Source organism: Lates calcarifer, unplaced genomic scaffold (genome assembly GCF_001640805.2).
Source record: "Lates calcarifer isolate ASB-BC8 unplaced genomic scaffold, TLL_Latcal_v3 _unitig_1631_quiver_445, whole genome shotgun sequence".
Taxonomy (NCBI): domain Eukaryota; kingdom Metazoa; phylum Chordata; class Actinopteri; family Centropomidae; genus Lates; species Lates calcarifer.
The window spans coordinates 518,487-543,039 of NW_026115660.1; the positions used below are offsets into that span (position 1 = coordinate 518,487).

The window sequence follows — 24,553 nt, forward strand, 5'->3', positions numbered from 1 at the left end:
AAAACCCTCACATCAAAAACAGAGACATTTGATGTTCTCGAGAGAAAAGGTTTTCTCATCCAAAAAACTTCAGAGCTGACACTGCACTTCCTCAGATCCTTAGGAAGAAGCCTGCCATGTTTAAACTTGATCGGAATGAGCGGTTGTTGAGAAAATCAGCAGACAGACAGAGAGAGTTCCCTCTATTTATAGTCGGATAGTTAGATGTTATACTGTATTATATTTCCTTTAAACAACAAACTCATTGAGCTTGAATGGAGATAAATAACCACGCTACCTTCACATATGAGATCACATATAGTTTGAAAGGAAAAAATGACACATATTAAACACTATGAAAATAGCACAAACTTTAATTTTCAGTCTGAATTTCTGCCAGCGTGGTTCCTCTTTCTTCTCCTCTCAGGTTGTTGTTTTCCTTCCTTGTCTGAAACTGATTCCTCTCTGAGAGTTTCACCTGTAAGTGAGTCCATCTGAGTTGGTTTTCGGCAACAAAGATCATATCGTAGTTTACTGAGGCTGTTTAAAAAACAACATGGACGTGTTACACCTCCTGCATTGTTCTCCAAATCAGCCCGAGCTCTGGGAGGATCCTGTTACATGGTGGTGTGACCTGCCAAGAGAAGTACAATGAACAAGCAGTGCACAAACACACACTCTCATACACAACTATACCTCATTCTCATGGTCCAGATGGTTTCACACTGGTCTGACAGTTTTCCAGACAGAAAAATATGTTTTCCTACACAGATAAGTTCCTTCTCCTCCTTCCCAGAGATGCCAGGCCAGTCTTTGAAGAACTTTAATCCTATAATGTTACACCAGAATCTCCCAATGTTGAATCTCTGGTGTAAAAATAACCTTACACTGCCCACAAGTTGACTGCTTCAGCTGTTTGTAACTGCGACGTTAAGGGAAGTGGATGTTGTTGGTTTGTGGCAGCAGTCTGATTGATTTTAGAAACCTATAATCTTTTAAAAGAAAGTGTCCAATCACACCAGAATTCATGACAGAAAAACTTCTCATCTGTTGCAATCAGAGGATTTGCTCCTGAAGTGAAGGCATCTAAAACCTCCTCCTCCCTCAGGCTCCATCTGACAAGTAACACTGTGATTCACAATGTAACACCTGGACTGACTGGTCAGGTGTTTGGAGGTGTGAAAGTAAATGGCGTTCCGTTTTACGTTCTCTTTTAATTCTTTACTCAGCTGTTTCTTTCACTTTTCATGTGAACAAACACCTTCCAGGAGACATTAGGTATGTTCACATGGAGCCTAATATTCTGATTATAATCAGTTTGAAAGATCAAACAGAATAAAAATGCTCCATAGAAACACTTCTATCAGAATTGAATGGCCCTGAAGGTGTGAAATATTGATGTGTTTTCTAAAATATTGTTGTGTTTTCTGAATGTTGTATTGTTTTGTAAATGTTTGTTCTTTATTTCTGAACATTTTGCTTCTGAAATGTTGTTGTGTTTTCTGAGTTGGTTTGTTTTCTGAAATGTTGTTGTGTCTTGTGAAACGTTTTGTTTTCTGCCTTCTGGTCATGGTCGCAGTTGGATACGTCATGCAAACGAGCACTACTTTTCGGACGTAAAGAGTGTTTGTTGTCTATCACTGACCACACCTTGACCACGACCTTCCCCTGGGATGGGTGGATGTTTCAGAAAGAATTTTAAAAACGTTAGATATCTGATGTTGCTTTGGTTTTAGTTGGCTTCTTTGCTGCTCGGCTGTTGGCATAAATGCGAACATGGTCGAGGGCTGGTCCAAGTAAAACATAAGTTCTAACACACCCAAATACACAACTCTGGTCCTAATGATTTATTGTGTGTTGACGTAATTTTTCTTTATTTTCTCTATTCATCTTTCATTTGAAGTGATTTCAGCCGGTGACAAACCGACGTGCTGATTTCCATCAGTAAATCTGATCTGACAGCAAAATCTCCCACAGAGATGCTGATGTGTGTTCGACAGGCTGTTGGAAGAGGAATTAGACTTTTGGGGGGTCAAGTCTTTTCTGCGTGGGTCAAGCTAAATCAGCTCCATGTGTGTTTGAAGGTACAGTAAATCCAGCACCCTGCCCCCCGGCTTCATCTGAGGCAGGGAGGGTGGGATAAACGTTAAGCTGACTAAAGGCTGTTTGAGAGTCCCCCACCCTCAGGGGAGACATCAAGAGGTAAAGTCAGCATACTTTATGTATGGAGTCAACGTAATGCAATTCCCCTTCTTTGACTCCCTCCCTCTTCGTTGTGTAGATGTGTGAACATGTGCAATAATGTAACTGAAATATGGATTTTTTCGGTCATGTTCGATTGTGAGTTTATAACTGAGGTTCAGTTCAGCAGAAGGCTTCAACGCCTTCATTGGTTTAACCAGCTGGACGGTCTCTTCCTATTGTGTAGAAGATATTTACTGTTACAAACTCTGCAAAATAAACATGGTAAACAACCAGCTTTTGAGAGTTTGCAGGTCTTTGTATAAAAGTCCATAGTGTGACGTTTACAGGGATCTATTGGCGGAAACAGAAAAACAGGTTTTTATTAGTGCATCACCTAAAACTAATCGTTGTGGTTTCGTTGCCATCTCTGTGTTTGAGTTAAAACCTCAGACCCTTTAGACCGTGAGAGGGTGAGGATTAACCCAAACTCCGAGCTCCACGCTCTCACCACATGCAGACCTGCCTCATCAAAGAGCCTGTTCAAAACCCTCCTCAAGCTTGAACAAATATCAGCCAACGCCAGGGAGAAAATCCAGCCGCACCGACAGGAAGTGGCTGCAGACTTCAGTGACGTGTTGGAGACCTTTCCCCGTTTTTCCCCTGAATGCAGCAAATTCATCTCAACTGGGTCAAACTGTGAGGGAGTCTGGGTGTGTTCATGTGTGTGTTGTGTTTTTGATTGTTGTCTGTTGAACTGATTATAATCCTTCGATATAATGCAGCCAAAGAAACAACAAAATACACTTCAACTGTTTCTAATCATGGATGGATTACCGAACGGTTTCACTGAGACTGAGATCGCAGAGAGACTGAAACCTCAGCAGTTAGTGATCCACATAAAGACATAAGAATAAAGAAACATCTTTTGATCTTGTATTATGTAATCTACAGCGTAGAGCTACAGACAGGTGACAAATTAAAGGGAAAACCAACGTTAGGTGCAGCTGATAAGTCTCTTTAATCTGTTGAAGAGATGGACAGATGAACTTTTGTGAGATCTCACAAAATATTTAGATTTTTCTGGACGTATGGGAATCGGCTGAAAAGAAGAATCACGTCCTAGAACAGGACACCATGATACTTGTGTTACAGTGAGGGAGAATGTACGTAATGAAGTTTTTATGAATAATTTCAAGGTTAAAAAGTTGAAATAACTCTGATTGAATGCAACTTTCCTCAGATAAGGAACAGACACTTACTGTAACTGCACACAGCAGCACTCTGTCTGAATCCTGGCAGTTTTCAACATAATATTTACTTCTAATGAGGCTGAGGATTAAAGTTAGTCCGCTCACTTCCTCTGTGTGAGCAGGAGAAACTAAACACTCAGTAAATCTGAGCGTTGAATAATACACTGAGGAGGCATTTCAGGGACCGGTGAGAAGACGAAATGCAGAATAAAAAATAAAACAGATCCATGAGTTTATCAGAGACAGAAACACTGATCAGTTAATCATCTTGTGTGTGTGGTCCTGACACTCAGAGATCGTCTGCGTGGACAGGAGCTGTGGTAATGACCGGCTTCCTGATGCTGTTGACTTATGTGAGGTCGAGCAGGCGGCAGCAGAGGTCAACAAGACTTCTGTCACTACAGATTTATAGAGTTCGTTTATTAAAACAGTGTGCTTACATTTAACTTACAGCTAAAAATAGTACTTTTTTACTTCTTTATTTAGATACAGGGAGTGAACGTCCAACCTCAGGAGTGACACTCATGAGAGGTCATAAATAAATACGTTTACATTCATTTAAATGTTCTTCTAGAGTTTAGAAATGTTCAATGAGAGGGTTAATGTAAAGTTTTTCTACTTACAGTGTCATTTTGTGATGTATATTACAGTCCGCTGGATGCGCACACATTTTTTCTTCCTTTTTAGATGAAAAACAGACATTTTTGTGCACTTTAATTTCTAGATAACTTGTTTAATTAACTGGAACAAACTGGGAAATCAAGTTCATCTTCAGTTTTTATGCTTTTACCCGATTATTACACTGGATTTCAGATTTTTAAAATCTATTGTTCAATATTCATCATGTCTATAAATTATCAAGTATGGGCAAAATAAATTTGATCAGTTATTTTTATTTCCATTTGATTTATTTCCATCTTTACTCTTAATTTTTTTTTTTTTTTCATTTTCCCTCCATTTTGGCATCTTCCAGAGTTATTCACTCATAAAATGTTTACCTCCTATCCAGTGAATAATATAAGGGCAGACCCAAGTTAAATATATAATTTAATATTTATATAAATACTGTGTCACCCTCGTCCTGGAGGATTTCAGGTTTTGTTTCCCACACATTTTGTTCTCACACGTCCAAACTCACAGACGAAGAAAGCGGAAGCATGTGGAAGCATTTAGAGCTGGTTGCCCCAAATCACCGTGTCCTCTGTCGCCCCCCCAAACACCTCCCCGAGAGGGCTGTGAACCTGGGCTGAGAGGTCAGAGGTCGGGTACGAGGGGTGAGCACCGCGATGAAGTCCAGGCCTCCCAGAAACAAACATCAGGCACAAAGCTGCAGTTTCATATCTGAGTTTATGAGAAAGTCTACAAGTGGCTTCCTTACTGTTAGCATGTTAGCACCAACATTATCTGTGGGTGTGTTAGCATTAGCGTTATCACAGTAAACATGTTAACATAAATGTTATCACTGTTACCACAATGTCGTTGTACTCAACTGTACAATGACAACAAAGCCTTTTCTATTCCTATTCTGTTAGCAACAACATCATCACTGTTAGCGTGTTAGGATCAACATTATCACTGGTAGCACGTTAGCATTATTTGTGGGCGTGTTAGCATCAACATTGGTAGTGTTAGCATAACATTATCACTGGTATCAACATTATCAATGTCGGCATGTTAGCATCAGAATTATCTCTGTTTACGTTTCAAAGGAGGAACCAAAAAATAAACAAACAAACAAAAAAACCCATACTGGTCAGTATTATGATTTTTATATCAGTCGCAGTTGGTCAGACTCAACACAACATGTTTCTAATTAACTACACAAACCTCACAGGTTACTGTCTCCAGCCTCATTATGAAGGTTTCAAACGCCTCAAAACGTCTCTTCTTTTCTCTCTCGCCCTCTGGTCTGGTAACAGTATCTCTCTCTTTTCATCTGTGACATTACAGGAACCTGATCTGACATCCTGCATTCCTGTAAACAAAAAGAAAGGAGGTGTTACCAAACGGAGGCAAAGAAAACCCAGAATCCAGAGTCTGGAAACATTTCAACCTCTAAATCAAATTAATATGAAAAGATCTTTTATGGGCTCTTATCACTTCCTCAGATCATCCGATAAAAGCGTCCTGTCATCACCAGCTACAGGCTGAACCTTTACTGAAACCACTCATCCAGATCTCACTGTTCACAGGCTTCAGATTTATTTGGCAGAAATAACAACAATCGATGGTGATTAATTAGTCTGTGTAACTGGAGAATCGTGTTCTGACAGTTTCACAGGACATAAAACACAAAGCTGTTAGCCTGGACTGATACCACATAGTGTGTGATGTGCAGAGAGACGAGCAAACACAACTTTTCTTTTTGGGTTTTCAAACTAAAACCTGAGTGAAGAATCTGTTTTTAAAAAAACATTTATGTCAGTACAGAAAAATATCTGTATGTTTTCATTTGAGTCAATAATCACGTTAACCTTTATTTTCTGTTTTTGATTTGTTTGTTTTTTGGAGTTTTTCTGACATTTTCATGGAAGTGATCTCTGATTGACACTCGTCACCTGCCACCTGTGTCACAATTATCCAATCAGGACACACCCCTGAATGAAGGCATATAAGGAGGAGGTTCAGTTGTTGTCTCTTCTTTTACCTGACGTTTGTTGCTCTGCACATGTTTGAGATTGAGGTGAACAGAATTTGAAGACATAAAAAGCTGTAGAGAGCAGGTGAAACAGCTGGTCCTGACATGACCTGAAGATCTCACATCCTATGACGGAGTGTGTGTGTGCGTTAATGCATGAGTGTGTTTGTGTAACAACCAATCAAGTCTATTTTCTGTTTGCATAAAGTGAAACAGACCTTTTGTGATCAACGTCCACTCCCTCTGCTCTCTTTGATCCATCTCAGCTGCCATTCATCTCTCCTTATGTTCCTGAAATAAACACTCAGACGCACAAACACTCACAAGTTTCTCTCATTTTCACTCCTGTGTTTGTCGAGTGGACTGTGAACGCTGTGATTGTGAAATGAGTCTTGAGTAAACTTGACTATTTATACACTGAGAACAGCTTAGGAATATTTCAGTGCCCACAGATATTGCCGACATTTTCTGATCCTGTGTCGACACCAGGAAACTTTCTGGTACATGCTGTTCCAGCTCAGTAAAGTTTGATCAGATGACACTAAACGAGGAGGATGCAGTAACTGAGTGGAAAAATTAACCGTGTTCAGGTGACAGATTAACCACTCGATAGTCACTGAGGTAAACTTTTAACATTTATCACATCTCTGAAGGTCTCTGGTTATTTGGGACTTCACTGCACAGACTTAAAAAGAAAACTACTAGAGTGGTGCAGGAATAAGTCCTAAAACCTGGAATTACGTTAGCATGTTAGCATTTTAGCACTTCCTGTTCCCTCGTCCCAAAGTCAGTGTGTTTCTGGTTGAACACAGGCGCAAGACATTTTCAGGTTTTATTCTCCGACATAAAATGGGTCAGTAAATCCCCCACTCCTGATGTTTGAAGCTTTTACGTGTCTTAAAAAAGGCAGTTGCTAACGAGTGGCTAATGGCTAACGTGAACCAATCTACTCACCAGTCCACCTTTGCAGCCTGGTTGTGTTTCTACTCACGCTCTTTCAAACTCTCACTATCACTTAATGGCAAGAGAAACAAGCAGTAAACACAACATTTACATATATATATATATATATATATATATATATATCTGGCTCCACTGCTCTTATTTTGAAATTGAAGCAAATTTGATTGGCTGAGTGCTAATTATGTGACTGCAGGTGCATGAGGTTTTTCCTCCACCCACAAACATGAGAAAATAATAAATAATAAAATAATAATAAACATAGGATTTTTTAAATTATCCTTTAATAATACCAGGTTTAAATGCAGAGAGCTGTGACCTGTGTTTATTCAGAAGCCGTGTGCAGGGTCCCAGGTTCAGACCAGATGTAAACCAGGCCTGTGCCTGTAAACGAGCCTTGTTTACTGTGGTTTGTCTGTCAGGGCGTCACGTTATGATAAATGAGACGCACCACGAGCTGCAGGATGTTTCCAGAAAGCTGCAGAGAGTGTGAAGTCCCTCAGAAACACTCGGTGGTTTCTCTGTGGTTTCAAAGCTTTTCCTGAGAGACGAGAGAAAAACTCCGTCTGTGTCGGGCGCCGGTTTATTCTTATGATGGTTGATGCTGCGACAGAGAAGTCCTGAGTTTTTCTCATCAGTGAGGTTTGAGTTAGACCCTGGTGGGCCGGACGCTGGATTTCCCCCTCACATCTTCAGGCTCCGGTCGACTGAGAACAACAGAGCTGCAGGAGGAAAATCAATCACCTGTGTTTACAGTCAGGCAGGAAAACACTGGAAAACACCTGAAAACTCGCTGCTTTTTCTCTCTAAATCTGTGTGATGATAATTTGATAAACAGGACGTGTAGAAGACAATTTATTGTAAAATAATTTGTTTTTATTTCACATCAGAAACGAGGCAGCTGAGACAGCATTTACACCAAAATACAAGCACATTCAGTCTAAAACCTGTTGTTTATTTTCTTTTAAAGTTCTTTACACAAAAAGAAATTAACAGAAATATTTTCAACCATCAAATGTCACTGTAATTTAATTCACGTTTTTCTTTCTGTAGCCAGATTTTTAAATAATTACCAAGTATTTTTAGGTTTTCTTGTTTTCTTTTTCTACCTTTTTGCTTATTTTGTTTTCATTTTATGTTGTGTTAACAAACTTTCACTTGTGTTTCTCCTATGAATATAATTATCATTATTAATCTTGGCCTTACTTCCATTTGGGGACACTGTGTTGAAACTACACTTCCCATTATGCTTTGGGGGATGTAAATAAGTATTGTCACCATTAAGGTCAGATGATCATCATCAGTGATGTAACAGAGGAGTCTGCAGATCGTCCTCTAGGTTTAACTTGGACTCAGATCTCTGCGCCTGTGGTTGTTGTTGTTTATGAAGGTTTGTTGTTTGTTGTTTGTGGTGATGGTGAAATGTGAGTCAGCAGACCACAACCACAGCAGCTCACAGACATGATCTCTGTTTCCAAAGCTGAGCGTCCGACTTCAGTCCGCTTTTTAGGAAAGTGTTGGTTCCTTATTTTTTTAAACAACTGTAAATAAGATTTGAAGACTTTCAGTTTGAAGACTGAAAGAACAGAAAACTAATCTACAACTATCTGCAGTGAGTAATTGTTTGAGTCACTTCTGAGCCCAAATGTTCTGATTCCAGAGAGGACTTCCTGCTTTTCTTTTGGATATTGGACTGAATGAAATCACCTGTGAGATGTTTAAGTCCAGTATGTTTTCATTTCTCTCAAGAAGAAGAGGAAGCATTAACACTTTGCATAGCATAAATATCATTTATTATATCTGTCCACTCTGGTGTTTTGTAGAATTGAGGTTTAATGAGTCTCACACACTGTATCACTAAGCTCCTCCAGCTCACTCCTCTTCATCCAATCACAGCCTAACCTCACCTGTCACCTTGAGCCAATCACTTGTAAGCTGTCAAAGTTTAAAGGTGTTCACTTCAGCAAAGAAACTGCACGACCCACACCTGCCAATTTAAAACGTCAGATAAGAAACACAGCTTTAAACACACTGAGCTGCTGAGACGCTTCATGGTCACATCCAAAAGAACGACAGGGACGTTTTAGATTTAGATTTATCTCAGGTCTGAGTTCAGGCCTTGGCTTCGATAGCTGCTCAGTTAAAGCAGAAATCATTCCTGAGCTCAGATGATGAGGAATGAGAGCGATGAGAAGCAGAAACCAGGAGACAGAGAGAAATCCAGAGATTGAGAAATCACTGTCGTCAGAGTGAGAACAGCTGTGTGTGTTTTCTCCTCCTCAGACTCCATGTTTCCTTTATTCAGCTCCATCAGTCCAGAACAGGTTTGATTGCTTTCGTTGTTTCGCTGTTTTGGCTCGTGACAGACGGATCCTTTTCATCCCTGGGCACCGAGGAAAAACAAGACACACCCTAATAAATCAATCTGGGTCACACAGGGAGTCGACTCTCCAAACCCAGCAGAGCAAACACTGGGAGCTGAGATACAGAGAGGAGGAAAACATCAGGAGGTGGACACTGCCCCCTGCTGGTGACGGCCGACTGATGCACCTCAAAACCCTGCACATTACAACCTTTAAAGACAATAATAAACCCCTAAGGAGTGAATCTTCAGACTTACTTTATGTGGGCGGCCTGAGTCTGACTCACTTTGCTGTGAGGGAGAGTTGGTGTCGAAAGCGTTTTACCTTTATCTGTTTATCTCTATCTTTATTATCTAATGTTTGTGCCAGAAAAACAACAGGATGAAAGAGAAATGACGTTTTCTTATTTGATTGATGTGGTTTCTGTCCGTAAAGTTGAGAGGAAGTGGTTTGATTTCCTTATCGAGCATCTCTTTGAACGAGTGCCTCCGAGTTTCCCCAGAGACTCGAAACACAGAGAGAAAAGTACCTGAATGCCGTCCGAATTCACCGCTATGAATGAGCAGTTTATATCTACAGAAGGAGAAGGTCCTCTTCTACAGAGTCCGCCATGTTTCTACAGGAGCCCAGAGCGGACAAACTGAGCCAAACAGTGGCTCTGTACATGGGCTTTCAGACGTTTTTACACTGACGCCACAGGTTGTTACAGATATAATATCTAAATATGAAGTGTTTCCTCTAAGGTGAGAGAGGAAAGAGAGGACTCTAGCTTCCCTGTCATCAGCAGCGTTAAAAAAAGACTTTCAGACGTTTGGGGTCAACGTTCGTCCATCTAAGATTTTAAAGACTATAACTCCTGTAAATCAGGTAATAACATAAATCGTAAATAAATCCTATAAACTGCTCCTTTAAGGCGTAAATATGAGTTTTAAGTTTGGATTGAAAGGCGTCAGCAGAGTCCAGTTTAATGTCAGTAGGGAGGTTGTTTTTAACTCCGTAGAATCACCTTAGAGTCTGATCTGATGGATCTCACTGCAGCGTCCTGAAGACTTTGAATGTGAAAATAAAATGTTACATCAATCAAGTTGAGATCAGCATCTGCCAGAGTAAAAAAATAGAGAAGGCATCTTGGTGAGGAAGATCATGTGATGTGATCAGAAGCTCCAGAACAGCTGCTGCTCCAGAGCTCAGGACTTAAACATCTGCCTCAGTGGTTTAATAATAAACTACATGCTTTAATTTCCAGCACACGGCAGATACCAGAGAATAAAGTGTTGTGAGAGACGACGACACGTTTTCCAACAAAAACATTTTGTGTTTTTATTCAAGGAAATGAAATCCAGACAGGCGACTTTCAGGGTCACAACACCACAAACATTATCACACTTGGCGTTACAAAGTTTGCATATTCCTAACTCCCTCTGCAAGACCCTGCACCAAGAGCTTTGGCAACTTCATTTGTAAACTGAAAATTAAATTAGGAAAAAAAAAAATCATCCATGTAGCACAAAAAAAACAAGAGAGGAAGTGAAAACTAAAGAGAAACAGTTGGTTGTGTGTTTCCGTCAGTAAACTGAGGGCAGGGTTAAAATCAGTTAATGTTGTGTATTTTAAATTACAACTTTCATGCCTCATCCGTTCCTCGGAGGCCACCGTTTCTCTAAACAACAGAAAGAAAAACCTCTTTATCTTATTTATCTTATCTGACATTATAATAATAATATTTAGACTTTGTTTAAGTGTACATCATCTCAGCCATGTGCGACATTTTCTTAGGGATGTATAGATAATACTCCATGTAGCCAGAAAGGTCCTCTATTGTGATGTCGTCGACGTAGCCTCGTGCCTGCTCCGAACACGAGCGAGGGGAGCCCGATGATGACGACGAAGGCGATGATGAGGAAGCTGCGGCGGCGTTACTGTTGGTACTGAGAGTTCTGGTGGCGTCGTCGTGGCTCGGCAGGCTCCTCTCGCACTCCGAGATGACGTCGCGGAGCCCCGTGAAGGAGTACACCTCCACGCCATGCCAGCCCTGACGATGTGACTGGCACTGACATTCAGCCGCCTGCTGGCTCTCCTCCTGGGAATCCGAGCTGCTCCTCTGGGTACAGGAGCAGGAGGTGTGCGGGCCGTCTACGGAGCACTGGAGCTTGGATAAAGCTCCGAAGTCGGCGGCCTCGATGGGTCCGGATCTCAGAGGCGCTCCGGCTCCAGACTCTGCTCCGTTACAGGCACTTTTCTCCTCCTCACTCGGCGGGACATCTCCAGAGCTCCCCCCGTCCTGCCTGGTCGACGCCACGACGGTAGTGATCACGCCGGTGAGCTCTTTTAGCGGTGGCGAGGAAACCACAGCTCCGATATGCGTCTCGTACCCAGCACAAGATCCAAACACCAGGGGGGAGATGTGGCCCGGTGTGCCCGAGGAGGAGAGCTCGCTCTGGGCCGGGAGAGCAGCAGATGGGGCTGTTCTACCATCGACTGCAGGACGGGGCTCCACGGATTCAGGCACAGCCAGGCGCTGCTGCTTCAGGCAGCCACTAGGGGTCGACAGCGCAGAGGCTGCAGCGGCGCTGCAGTAGGTGAACTTTGGAGGGTGGAGGATCGGGGACTTGGACCGCCGACGCCGCTGGGTTCTGGACGCTCCTCTGGAGGTTTTCCTCATGCAGCTAAAGATGGAGAAAGGAGGAAGAAGAAGAGGAAGAAAACATGAAACACTGTGGTAAACATAATCTACAACATGTACACTTCAGTGGACAGCTCAGTTTCTCCCTGTATAGAGAAAAACTCCAGCTAAGGGAGGACAGAGAGAGATGCTTTTTAAAAGGAGCGTCCGTGCACTTTACCGAGCAGGTGTGTTGGCTCATAAACAGCTCAAAGGTCAGTTTTCAAAAGCCTTCAACGCATATTCACAGTACACACCCAGGATCAGACCTGACTCTTTGCTCCTTCAACTCTGCTTTAAATGATCTTTTCTGTGAGCACACTGTGAGGTTTAAAGTGTACAAACCCAAAACTTTTACCGGCTGAGTTAATTTCACAAAACACAACAAAGATTTCAGTTTCCCACTGACACAGGAAAGACCTGTTCAGTTTAAGCTCAGAGATCAGCTGATCCACCAGTAAAGAAAGGTCAAGTAACTGACTCAGAGTCTGAGCTCTGTCTGGTTTAGTTTAATATTTGAATGTAAGAAATCTCTTTTCTGACTGTGCTCTTGACTGCATCAAAATGACGTGAGACAATTTCCATCAAAACATTACAATAAAAATGACAAACTCTGCTTCATGTGTCAAAGTTGAAACAACCCACCCGTGCCAGTTGTCCTTGGGGCAGCTGAGTTTGGGCTTCGCTCCGCTGGCGTCGAGACAAGGTCGCGATGCTACTCTGGGAGCCAACGCCTCGGAAACACTCACAGCTCCAGGTACGCTGGAGCAAAAGACACAACAAACAAACATGAACACTTTGGCAGTTTTTCCAAAACTTTTCCAGCCTGGAAAGACCCAACAAACCCTGATGAAGCCACAGGACAGCGTGCACAGTACGAGAATCCAACAAACTAGCATCTCAAAACAGCAGCAGTAGAGTCAGTGTCACAGTCTTTCACCTCTCAGCATCGACCCTCAGCTTCTTAAACGCCGTCTGCAGTGTTTCCTCCTCACAGTCCTTCCCTCCTGCCTCCATGGTGGGAGGAGGCCGCTCTGACCAGCCACCCAGCTACAACACAAACACACATCAGTCACTCAGCACTGGAATAACACAGATTATCACACAGGTCGGCTTCTGGTCCTCAGGTAGGTTTCTGTAACACAGTTTTAGAGCAGAAGAAGCAACTGCTGACTGCTTCAGATCTTGATCTTAATTTCTTAATTGTGTCTTCAAATGTCTAATTTTGTCTAATACAAAGTCCAAACACCAAAGATATTCAGTTTGCGTTTTAAGAAAACCAGCAAATACTCAGATGTAAACAGCTGGAATCAAATAGTTTTGGCATAAATTACCCTGAGCGATAAACTGATCGGGAAAATAGCTGCTGATTAATGAGGACCTCTGATGGAGATGGTGTCAGACATATTGATTGCCAATTTGCTCATGTGTCACTGCCAGTTGTGTTTACCAAGCATGATTGAGTGTAAAGGTAATAAATCAAGAGATGCTGAGTGCAGCTGCGACGATCACAGACTATTTTGATGATCAAATAGTTGATTTAGCAACAATTAAAGCAGAATAGCAAATTGTTTACTAGCTCCAGCCTCTCTAATTTAATATACTGTCCATCTTTGCATCTTAGATTGTTATCTGAATAAAATTAGATTACATTAATCTGAACACATTTCCTTAGGCTGTGGTATGTCATAACAAGCATTTTTACTCTTTACTGACATTTTACAGCCCATTAAATTAACAGAGAAATTACTGGATATTTCACTCGATAATAAAAATAATTGTTAATCGCAGTTCTACTTGAGAGTTTAACGCAAATGTCTGCTTTAAATGTTGTAATTATTCCCAATAATCCCGCAACAACCCCACATTAACAAGATCCACAACCACCGCTTGTAAACAGCGGATTTCATAATCTCTCCCACCCACTTGGCTAATGCTAGTAAGTTACTTTGGCTGCTAAGCTAACGGGCTAGCTGCCCGCAGGACGTCGTTTAAAACGGCTGTAAACCGTTTTTAAAACACACGGGAGGATGGTACTCACGGTTCAGGATATCCTGGTCGCAGTAAAGAGAGAGATACCCAGGGCATAAAGGGTGTTTCCCTCGCAACAGGCCCTCGGATGTGGAGTAGCCAGCGAGGCTAACGACGAGCTAAGGCAAGCTAAATGGACCGAGTGGCTAGCTCGACAGGCTAGCTCTATCCGCTGAGAAAAACACGACCTGTTCCTTTAGGAAAAGACCGCGCATGGACGGACAGAGTCGTGTCACGGAACCATTAACGAATAAATACCAGCTGTGGGTGACAACGGGGACGAAGGGCGCCAAGGTTGAGGCCTGATTCCGGACTTTTCTCCCCGTTGTTTACAGTCGAAACAGTCGCAGTGACTCTGCAACAACGCGCTGCGCCGCTGACGTCACCCCCCCCCCAAAAAAAAAAAAAAAAAAAAAACAACCAACCCCACACTGACGTCACTCTCCGCCGTCCGCAAAATCCGAATTCATCATTTTAATTCACACGGCGGCGAAACGGAACGCGGCCCGACAGAAATACACTGTAACGGCTTTTAATGTGGGCGTTTCCGGTCCGGTTTTTAAGTCCGAGGACGCGCGGTCCGAACGGGGAACACAGTATTACGTCACTGTTATATAACAGGCGTCCAGACAGCGCTGAGCTGCGGACAACAAAGCTTGGCACAGAAAATCAGATCCAGTTACTTTGTTACTTTGGCTGCTAAGCTAACGGGCTAGCTGCCCGCAGACACAGGATTTAAACCACAGACTCACTGAAATATAAGAATATCAACCCATGAACCTTCCACAGTTAATATCAAATCAATCTGTGGTGGAAGAAGTGGTATACCAACACAACAATGAAAAATAATTACAATTAAAAGTATTGCATTTAAATGAAAAGAAGCATTATGAGTAATATGTACTGAAAGTATCTAAAGTAATCAGCTATATGATTCTAGCAGGTTGTAATCAGTGAGTCTTATACAGATATTTGTTATGAATATTCTTGAGGAGTGTATTATGAGGAGACAGAAATAAACTGAATGCAAATTCATTTTTTCCTCTCTTGACTTTGTTGCTGAAATCAGGAGCAAAACACAAACAAGGCAACAGCGCCATCAAGTGGCAACACAGGAAAACGGCAACACATGAACTTCACTGTAGATTCAAAACAAGAAGGAAAAAATAAAACAGGAAAGAGCTGAAAAAAAGAAAAAACACTGGGAGAAAGGGGTTCAATCTGTAATAAAATGTTATAAATAATATAAATCTGAATAGTTTTGGCAGCTGTAATGTGACATGTCTTCAAAAATACAGCAAAAAGCACTTTCCTGTGGAGAGAAGTTGTTTGAGGGAAATGTTTGATGTATTTTTAATTCATGAGGGTTTTAGCATCTCTTCAGAGTTTATGAGTGAACCTGCATGTCCACAGGGAATGAGAAACTGTTTCAGGTTTGTGGTGGAAATTGTTTATTGTCTCCAGTAATAGAGAGTCAATTTCATCTTTGTTTTTTATGGTGTTCTTGAACTGAGAGTATCTGAACAGTTAGCATGTGGTATAACACATCATATAAATATCATTTTCTCAAGAGGAAAAAAACATTTCTGGCTTGTATGCTGTCCTAAATGTCAACATTAAAATGCTTCAATCAATAAAAGGTTCATGAATGAACATGGAGGTTTTGTTTGTTTTCACTTTACAAAATCACATCTATCTTTAATGTCGCTCAATTAAAAAACAAAAACAGTTGACAGATGAGGAGTATGTTGTTATCAACTTATTATCATTTTAAAAACAATAACTTTTGTTTGAAACATAACTCACATCTATTCACAGTTATTCCACATCTATTATTTTATGATGGGAGAAACTATGTTTATAAAATAAAGAGCAGCGTAACAGTAACTGTTTACTGCACATTCACATGAGATTTAATTCCCCTAAAGCTTCAAATACATAATGTTGAAAATTATTTTTCTTATTTTAATGAAAATGTTACTTAATGCAGAAAAAAATCACTTTAAAGTTGCAGCAGGTGAAGATGGAGTTAATTATAATAACTTTATGTAACATGAATTTCCCCTTGTTGATTAATAGTCTTATCTCATGTTAATCCATTTATAATTCACCAGGATTTCACTGTTGATTGTATTTTATCATCAAATCTGGTAACTGGTATCGAGTAACTACAGCTGTTAAAACATTGCAGTCAAGTAAAAAGTAAAGTACAAATTTTCCTGAGAATTGTAGAGAAGTAGAAATATAAAGTAAAATAAAAATACTCAAGTATTTGCTTGTTAGTTACTTTCCAGCCCTGGGCAGAGCCTTTTTGTGTGTACAGTGAGTACTTTTACTGATAGTTACACAGTTTTACTTCAGTAAAGTTCTTCGTGTATGACTTTTATTTGCAGTGAGATATTTAAAAAATGATAATTATACTCAAACAGGTAACTGGTAACTTATGATTTATTTCCCAATTACAGTTTTTTTACTCTCTAAATGCAAATACACGGTGAGGGCACGAAGCGGCTCTGGACCAATCAGACGGCGCCAACTGGACGTTGTTCCCGGAATGTTCTGCCTCCGTCCAATCAGAGGAGAAGTCGTGGAAGACTACAGGAAGAACCTAACTTTGTGACCAATCGGGCGCCGGTGTAGTATGACGTGGCACCGGGAAGCACGTACAATCATTGCACTTTACCGGCGTCTGTAGTGAAGCGGCGGTGGTGGCGACTCATGAGACACACGAAGCGGGACTGTTCTCCTCCAGCAGCGGTTTAAAAAAGAACCACAAACACCCATCCACCTGAGTTATTCGTGCCGAAAATGTTGTGTCTAAGCGGGTTGTCGGTGGCTCTCGCTCTCGCTCTGGTGCCGGGTCCCACCGAAGCCCTGAAGGAAGGAGAGTGTGAAGGTAAGCTCTGCCTGTTAGCTTCAGCTAGCTTCAGATGAATGGCTGCCTGCGTTCACTGCCAGCAACTTTCAGATATTTACACAGAGGAGAAATAATCCCAACATCAGCCTGGAGATTAAACATGAGGTGGAGAAACAGCTGCTGATGGTTGGAGCTGGCTTTTAAGCGGGAGGGGATGATACCCAGGTGATGCTAACAGGAACCAACACAGTCTCCTAAAGCTAACGTTACCAGTTCATTGACATGTAGGGAAAATATTAAGAATAAAAATCAGACTGGGTGTTTTGACTCAGACCAGGCCAACCAGCCAAAACTCACCTGGAGATTCAGTCCTCCTCCTCAGCTCCAGGTGTTTCCTCTGATGTGTCACCACAGCTCAACATCTGTTTCTCTCAGAAGTAAACATCTGCACACGATTAAATAAACAGGAGTCATTTAACAACGCGTTCAGGTAAAGTAGATAGAACAAAACACAGTGTAGAAATACAGTTAAATAATATTACCTGAAGTAAATGTAGTAATTCTGCAGAATGTGTTATGTTATTGTATGTTGCAGCATTTTGTTGATTAATCACCAGTCAGTCAACAGAAAATTAATCTGCAACTGTTAATAATCAAATAATTGTGTTTTTAAAGCAAAAATCCAACATTTGCTTGTTCCAGCTTCTTCTTTCTTTGACATTAATAACGTGAGAATCTGTGGGTTTTAAACTGTTGGACAAAACGAGACAAAATAGTTCATCAGTTAATTGAGAAAATAATCAGCATATTAAATATGGTAAAAGTAATATTTAGTTGCAGTCATATATGATTAGATTACAACTATACTTTTCTTAATGTGTTCGTCAGCAGGTAAAGATGGAGATAACTGTAATTACATACACCTGAGTAACAGGTGAATTCCTCCTGTTTATTAATAAAGTCTTAAAACATTTTAATCCTTAATGTTTGTACTGATTATCTGAACCTGTAAACTAACTAGTAACTAAATATCTCAGGTAACTGTAGTGTGGTAAAGAACAGTAGTGGAGTAAAAGTATAAAGTAGTATAAACTAGTACCTCAAATGTACAGTACTGTCAAAGACACGTTCTGGCAGCAGCAAAATAAAAATACATTTTATTTACCAAAGTTTCATCTGTGTTTTCTCTCCAGGCAGCAGGAACATGTCGGTTTATATAACGACGCAAAACAATAGAAAATAACATCAATACAGACAAACTCAACTGTTAGAAAGTTATTTCTTTATTTTTAATTTGGAAACAAGAGACACAACTTGGGAAAGAAGTTAAAAATCTTTTTTATTTTGCTGCAGACAGAAAATGTTTTCCTTCAGATGTTTAGAAGAATCAGAAAAAACTTCACTACAGTTCTAAGTGTTGATAAATGATCCAAAGAGCGATCAGATTCTTTGCTGTTGTTTGTGAAGTTGTGTTGAACAAAATATCAACAACCTTCTCATATAAAACCGAGTCAACACACAAAAATCACGGCAAAAAAATAATTTTCATTTTCTCCATATTGTGCTGATGTCAGAGTAAAAAAAACATGATTTTTTCTCTGCAGTGTTTCCCTCTGGGTTAGCTGTTGTTTAATGTGTGTTTTCCTCTCTCTTTCAGTGTGTGTGACCTTCCTGGGGAAGTTTTATCAGTCACTTAAAGACAACGATGTAAAGTTCAACAGCGCAGACATCGAGAAGGCGATCATTAAGACCTGCAAGGATGTTAAAGGAAAAGAAAACCGCTTTGTGAGTAAAACACAGACTGGTAGATTAATTTAGAATTAAACTGAACAGTGAAGTGGAGCTGTGTGAGCGTACACAGTCTGTAAGAGTCAGCTTAATAGCTTGGTGTCTTATTTTAAGAATGTGGCCCATATTGAGTCGAAATATAATCACACATGGAGGACAGGACGGACGGACACGAGCGATAACAGCTTTACTGGGTTTGAGATTTGTCCCAGTAAAGTGAGAATCAACTTATTTTAAATCTAACTGAATGTTAGTGAGTTAAATCAACATTTCTCTCTCTTTTTCTCTCTTCTCAACCGGGTGTTACCGCCGTCTCTACTTCCTGCGACCGTCGTTTCAAATTAAAAGCCCTCTGCAGAGTCGTGTAATCACATCTTTATAACACTGCAGCGAAGGCAAAAATGTTCCTGCTGCTACAAACTGTAAACAACAGAAACACTGCAGACGTAAAGCTGGCGTCTTGTTCACAGCTCAGTTATAAAATTCTGCTGCGCCACGTCTCTCCTGTCGGGCTGCTGACACTGTCAGTCTGTTTCAACTCGCCGGTTGTTTCTGCTTTAGATGTGCAGCTCTCAGCAGGTAGAACTCACCTGACTCCTGATTTGGTTGTAAAGTTTACAGCCTGTTGCTCCTGTGAGGCAGCTAAAAAGGAGCGTAGCTATGACGACAAACATCTCGCTGGCTGTTTGCCTTCAGTTTATTATTCAGAAGCTGTGGTCGACTCACAGCAGTTTTTGTGCCTGTGCAGCAGAGATGATCGCTGGACGAAAGACGTCTGTAAATCCTGGAAACACAGTGACAGAAATGTTCCTCACAGTCGTTTCCTCCTTTCACTTGTATCTGTACGGGTGATCGGTGGTGTGTAAAATGCTGTGTGTGTTTTTAAACACTTGTTGTTCTCAGTTTCAGTCACACTGAGCAGGTTTAACTGAGTCGATCTGTGATGGGAAACCACACGAGCTGACTCCCACTCAGTCTACAAACATCCAAACATGCAGATTTTACCTGCAGAGCTTGAAGCAGCAACAGTCTAATCAATATCTTTATATCATCAGTGACACTCTGCAGCTTCCTGAGAGATATTTAAGGGTAAATAGCATTTTTTCCACATTGAAAGTTAACATTTGGACCGACCTTTGCCTCAGTCTAATTCTGTAGTGGACATAAATGTTAGTTCTGGTTCAGGCGTCTCTGCTCGCTTTTTTCCTACTGAAGATCAGTATCAGTCAGTGTAAGTCTGTTTCCTTTAACACGTGAGTTCAGGGATTTTCCCTCATCAATCAGAAAGTAAAGCGGAGTTCAACAGTTATCAGATAAAAAGTGAATGACACACAGTAAGTGTCCTACTGCAATGTGTAAAAACAAACTTCTGTCTCTTGTTTTTACTGTTTATAATATTCAAAGTCAAGGTCATCACTCAGCAGGGGCAGCAAAGTGCAGTTTATTAGGAACATCCAGCTAAAACTAACCCAACAGTCCTGCAGTAAATCCTCCTCCATGAAGGTGATGATGATCGCTTCATGTATAAACTGCACGTCTGTCACGAGTGATGAGTGACAGGTGTTTGTGCAGTGTTTGTCCTCAGGGACAAAGTGATGTTCTGGTTTTTGGTTGATCTATAAACAACACTCTAGTAGATTTGTTTGGAGCTGTAAAGTCAGCGTGAGGAAAAATAAAGGTGTGTGTTGTAGAAAGGTTTCCTTCATTTCTCCTGGTGCTTGTGCACTTCCTGCTAGGACAATCGTACGCCTGATGCAGAGTAGGAACGAGTCGTATCTTTGCGATAAGAGTGAGTCATCCTGCGATAATAACGATAAACTGTAGCTGATGACGTGTTTGTCGCAGCTCACGTGCAGAGCGAGAACAAACATTGCGGAGTTGAAGCAAAGGAAGAGTTCGAACGAGGAGCTGCCTCAATAATCTGGACCTGGTTTGGTCACAGAAAATCAGATGTGGTGGAAACAAGTTTGTCATTTATATCGTTATCACAATAAATACCAGACAATATTGTGCTAATTTGTTTGGAACAGCCCTTTTTTATAGCAAACTTCTGCAGCGGAGTGATCAGGGCGAGGAGATAGGAGCTTTAATGAAGGGGCCTTAACTGAACGAAACAGGTTCCTGAATGCATCGTCTCAACAGAAGGAAACAGACAGCCACTGATGTTTGACCCTGTAAAACACTCAGATCTGTTTCTCCTTGTTCCCTGTGTGCAGTGTTACTACATCGGAGCGACGAGCGACGCAGCCACCAAGATGATCAACGAGGTTTCCAAACCGCTCAGCTACCACATCCCCGTGGAGAAGATCTGTGAGAAGCTGAAGAAGAAGGACAGTCAGATCTGTGAACTCAAATACGGTGAGATTTATCCGACAACACGGAGCTCCACAGTTACACATGATAAATGAATCAAAACTCTAATTTCAATTCAGTTGTTATTATTTTAGTGTTTGTGTGTCGACACTTCCTCTGACACAGTGTTGATTTAAAGATGAAACAAATGATCACAAGGAGTCTTTCAGTTATAAAAATGATAATATATGTTTGTAGTGAGAAGTTAAAACTCCATTATGTCCATGTGTTTTTGGGTGTAAATGATTGATGGGGACAATAATCTTTGGAAACAGTGCAGTATTGATGAAGAACAGTGAACCTGGTAATCCCTACCAGACCCCATTGACAAAAACAGGAATTTTACTGAGCAGAACTCAGGAGCTGCTGGAATACTACTGCCTCCATCTGTTAGTGGTACTGTGTGGTATTTCTACGTATAAATTATCTTATTACTTCTTCCACCACTGAAAGTCACACAGTAACACAGACACACTAACAGATGGAGGCAGTGGTATTCCAGCAGCTCCTGAGTTCTGATCAGTAAAATTCCTGTCTAATGATTGTGGTGCAGGATCACTGTCTGATGATACTGAGTTTTCCATAATTTGAGGCTGAGTGGTGAAAAATAAATGAATCTTTGCTGGAAGAACGATCAGAGATTGATTAATTATTACAGAAACTGTTGCTCGTCACAGACTCGGATCATCACCATGTGTTTCCTCTGTATCTGTGAGGCGTTCAGGACCTCGGTGTACAGACTCTGGAGCTGATTTTTTCTGTCTTTTTCTTGTGCAGACAAACAGCTGGACCTGACCACAGTGGACCTGAAGAAGCTCAAAGTGAAGGACCTGAAGAAGATCCTGGAGGAGTGGGGCGAGTCCTGTAAAGGCTGCGCCGAAAAGTCCGACTTCATCCGCAAAATCACAGAGCTCATGCCCAAGTACGCGCCAGCAGCCGCCAAAGCACGGACAGAACTGTAACGCAACACAAAACACACAACACAAAACAGCCACACAGCTTTGGACTTGACTTGGACCAGACTGCAATCCGGTGAGGAGGACCAGGAGCAGAGGAGGAGGAGGAGGAGGAGGAGGAGATGTTTGTCTGTCTTTTGGTGTTTTTTTTTGAGACCTCAGTGTGTGCGCCTACACTTTTAAATCAGGTGTGTTTGCTGTTGTGGGGTGTGAGGGTGGGGGAGGAAGTCGTAGCACAGGAGCATCAGGTAAACGGTTAGATCAGCGTCCTCAGGTTAGAGGCGAGAGTTGGTCCTTGAACGCACCACAGCCGTGCCACTTTCTCCTCCCCCGCCTCTGACTCCTGATGCCAGGATGTTGTTGTTTTTGTTTTTTCCTGTGATATTGGATGAGTGCAGGCCTCCACCCACACTGAGACTTAAAGGAATAGTTTGACATTTTGGGAAATATTTGCTTTCTTGCTGAGAGTTTGGATGAGAAGATCTCTCTCGCTCTCAGGTCTGAAGCGGCAGCTGGTTAGCCGTTAGCTTAGCATAAAGACTGAAAACGAGGGAAGCGACCACCCTGGGTCCGTCTAAAGGGAACAAAGTCCACCTGTACAGCTCATTAGTGAAGAGAATATTTCCCATAATGTCGAACCTTTTGCTTCAAGTCGAGACATTCAGATCTCCCCCCTTCTCAACCTCCGCTGTCGTCTTTTCTATTTTCAGTTTACTGTCAGCAAAGTCGCCCATATTCCAAACAAATGTGCCGTTATTAAAAAAACTGAAATCAACCACTTGTTTTTTTTTTTTTAATTTTTTTCCTTTTGTTCATGACACCTGTTAGACTGACACAGCCTCAGAGTTAGAATTCAACTTTACTGTCATGGAAATGGTCCTGAATATTCAACAGAAATAGAAAATAAGTTGCTTCTACTTCCAGAAAAATGCAAATCCTAGCACAACGAGTAACCATGATGTAGTGAGAGGGAAATTAGAAACGGTGATTAAACATTAATTTAGATAATCCAGGTGAAAATGCTTTTATAGATTTAAATTTGAACACTGGCAACAAGAAGGAACCCGTGTTTTCAGATTGTTGTTGTGGCAGGTTTTGCACAGAAGGTGGAGTGTGGGTGACATCTGTTGAAGCAGAGTTTGTTAGCGTCTGACACAGGAAAGCTGCAGCAGTCCTACAGATATTTATTTAGGATTTTTTTTAACCTTCTTTTATAGATGCACATCTGTTTCATTTCTAACGTGTGATTGTTTTGGGGGTGGATTTTTTTTGCTCTGATTGCTCTGCAGGAAAATCCAACCAGGAAGTGGATCATGTAAAATAAAAACAAGAAAATTAACCAAAGCTGAGTTCAGCTGTGTAGGAATATTCATGGTTCCTGAATCTGTGGAAACATCTACGTATATTTTTCTCCCCCTTCGCCCTCCCGGGACTGTTGTGTCTTTCAGAGGGGAAAGATATTTTACTATTTGATGTAAGCAAATGGTGTCTACTTCCAAAAAAAGAAAAGAAAAGAAAAAATGTACTTGATGCTAAAAGATGCGTGCCACTTGATGAGACTCGATCTGGGAAATGAAAATTTAAAATATGCTGTTGTTTCACGTCGACCTTTCATGTAAGGCCCAGTCATTTGTTACAACTGTACTATTCTACTTTTTCATTAAAATATGAAAAACTACGTCTGGAGTGGACGATGGTGTGATTTCCGCAGAAAAACAAGATTTAATTTGAAAAGGATTACGAGTTATTGAGTTTAGAAATCGTCTAAAAACTGATTTCAAAGAGTTTTAACTAATGTGGAGGGAAAATCTGTGAAATCATACTGTATCATAATGATTAATATACATCTGGCGGACTACAGGACAGGAATACAGTATTTAATTTTTAGAAAAGATGTCATTAAATGCTTATTGCCATATTTTTGAAATAATAGTTTTGATGGCCCGCAGACAACAATAATTATACAAGATTATAAATGTTTGTTGGATTATCAGATTTTCCTGAAAGAGTTTGACTCTGTGGAACCAGAGGAAAAAATGATCAGAAAATAAACAGGGTTTTATTAATTATATGATACAGATGTGGGTGAGTGAAGCGCTGTGAGAAAAGCTGAGAAAAAATAGTTTTCAAAATTTTATATTAAATATGAGAAAATACAAATAATACTGATTTATTTTACTTGTGTAACTTTTTGAAGGCAGGTCTTTTACTAGTATTTTTGTAATCTAGAGTAATTAATTAATAAAATTGTTTTTTCTATTTCTACTTTAGAAAAGAATCTCAATATTTTGACCACTGAATACTCTGAACTGAAATTAAATGACTTAATTTCATATCCTATTTTTAACATCTTTATTTATTTCATACAACGCTAGACAAAACCATGAAGGATAAACAAAAAGAAAGAAAGAAAGAAAGAAAAGATATTTTTGTTGTGTTTTGAATAATAATAGTCCTGATATTTTTTTTCTGTTTGTTTATATAATCATTCAAAAATAATGACTCGTTTTCTTTGAGACTGTTTACATTTATA

At 40.7% G+C, this 24,553-nt stretch overlaps 2 protein-coding genes and 1 long non-coding RNA gene across 3 annotated transcripts; 1 reads left to right on the top strand and 2 right to left on the bottom strand.

The window, feature by feature from the left end:
• Positions 1 to 282: 282 nt before the first annotated feature.
• On the bottom strand, positions 283 to 6,501 carry LOC127139568 (uncharacterized). The gene is made up of 3 exons (XR_007809785.1): positions 6,270 to 6,501; positions 5,241 to 5,388; positions 283 to 613 (listed from the first exon to the last, which is right to left on the bottom strand). It is a non-coding gene; the product is annotated as an uncharacterized LOC127139568 (long non-coding RNA).
• A 4,179-nt stretch (positions 6,502 to 10,680) lies between these two features.
• oser1 (oxidative stress responsive serine-rich 1) lies at positions 10,681 to 14,467 on the bottom strand. Its single transcript, XM_018686376.2, has 4 exons — positions 14,078 to 14,467; positions 12,977 to 13,086; positions 12,682 to 12,798; positions 10,681 to 12,040 (listed from the first exon to the last, which is right to left on the bottom strand). Exons 2-4 carry the CDS (start codon positions 13,051 to 13,053, stop codon positions 11,110 to 11,112), a joined length of 1,125 nt encoding a protein of 374 aa, XP_018541892.1. The 5' UTR covers positions 13,054 to 13,086; positions 14,078 to 14,467; the 3' UTR covers positions 10,681 to 11,109.
• Positions 14,468 to 16,732: 2,265 nt separating this feature from the next.
• Positions 16,733 to 23,698, top strand: manf (mesencephalic astrocyte-derived neurotrophic factor). Its single transcript, XM_018686379.2, has 4 exons — positions 16,733 to 16,963; positions 18,582 to 18,709; positions 20,929 to 21,070; positions 21,842 to 23,698. Exons 1-4 carry the CDS (start codon positions 16,876 to 16,878, stop codon positions 22,024 to 22,026), a joined length of 543 nt encoding a protein of 180 aa, XP_018541895.1. The 5' UTR covers positions 16,733 to 16,875; the 3' UTR covers positions 22,027 to 23,698.
• Positions 23,699 to 24,553: the final 855 nt, after the last annotated feature.

What these genes read in the sequence shown, in the direction of transcription:
- oser1 (XM_018686376.2), bottom strand. Translation starts at nt 13,053, where the DNA reads ATGGAGGCAGGAGGGAAGGACTGTGAGGAGGAAACACTGCAGACGGCG. An exon ending in CTGAGGGTCGATGCTGAGAG is followed by an intron (nt 12,799 to 12,976) that starts GTGAAAGACTGT and finishes CTTTTGCTCCAG; the next exon opens with CGTACCTGGAGCTGTGAGTG. An exon ending in CCCAAGGACAACTGGCACGG is followed by an intron (nt 12,041 to 12,681) that starts GTGGGTTGTTTC and finishes CTCCATCTTTAG; the next exon opens with CTGCATGAGGAAAACCTCCA.
- manf (XM_018686379.2), top strand. Translation starts at nt 16,876, where the DNA reads ATGTTGTGTCTAAGCGGGTTGTCGGTGGCTCTCGCTCTCGCTCTGGTG. An exon ending in GAAGGAAGGAGAGTGTGAAG is followed by an intron (nt 16,964 to 18,581) that starts GTAAGCTCTGCC and finishes TCTCTCTTTCAG; the next exon opens with TGTGTGTGACCTTCCTGGGG. An exon ending in AAGGAAAAGAAAACCGCTTT is followed by an intron (nt 18,710 to 20,928) that starts GTGAGTAAAACA and finishes CCCTGTGTGCAG; the next exon opens with TGTTACTACATCGGAGCGAC.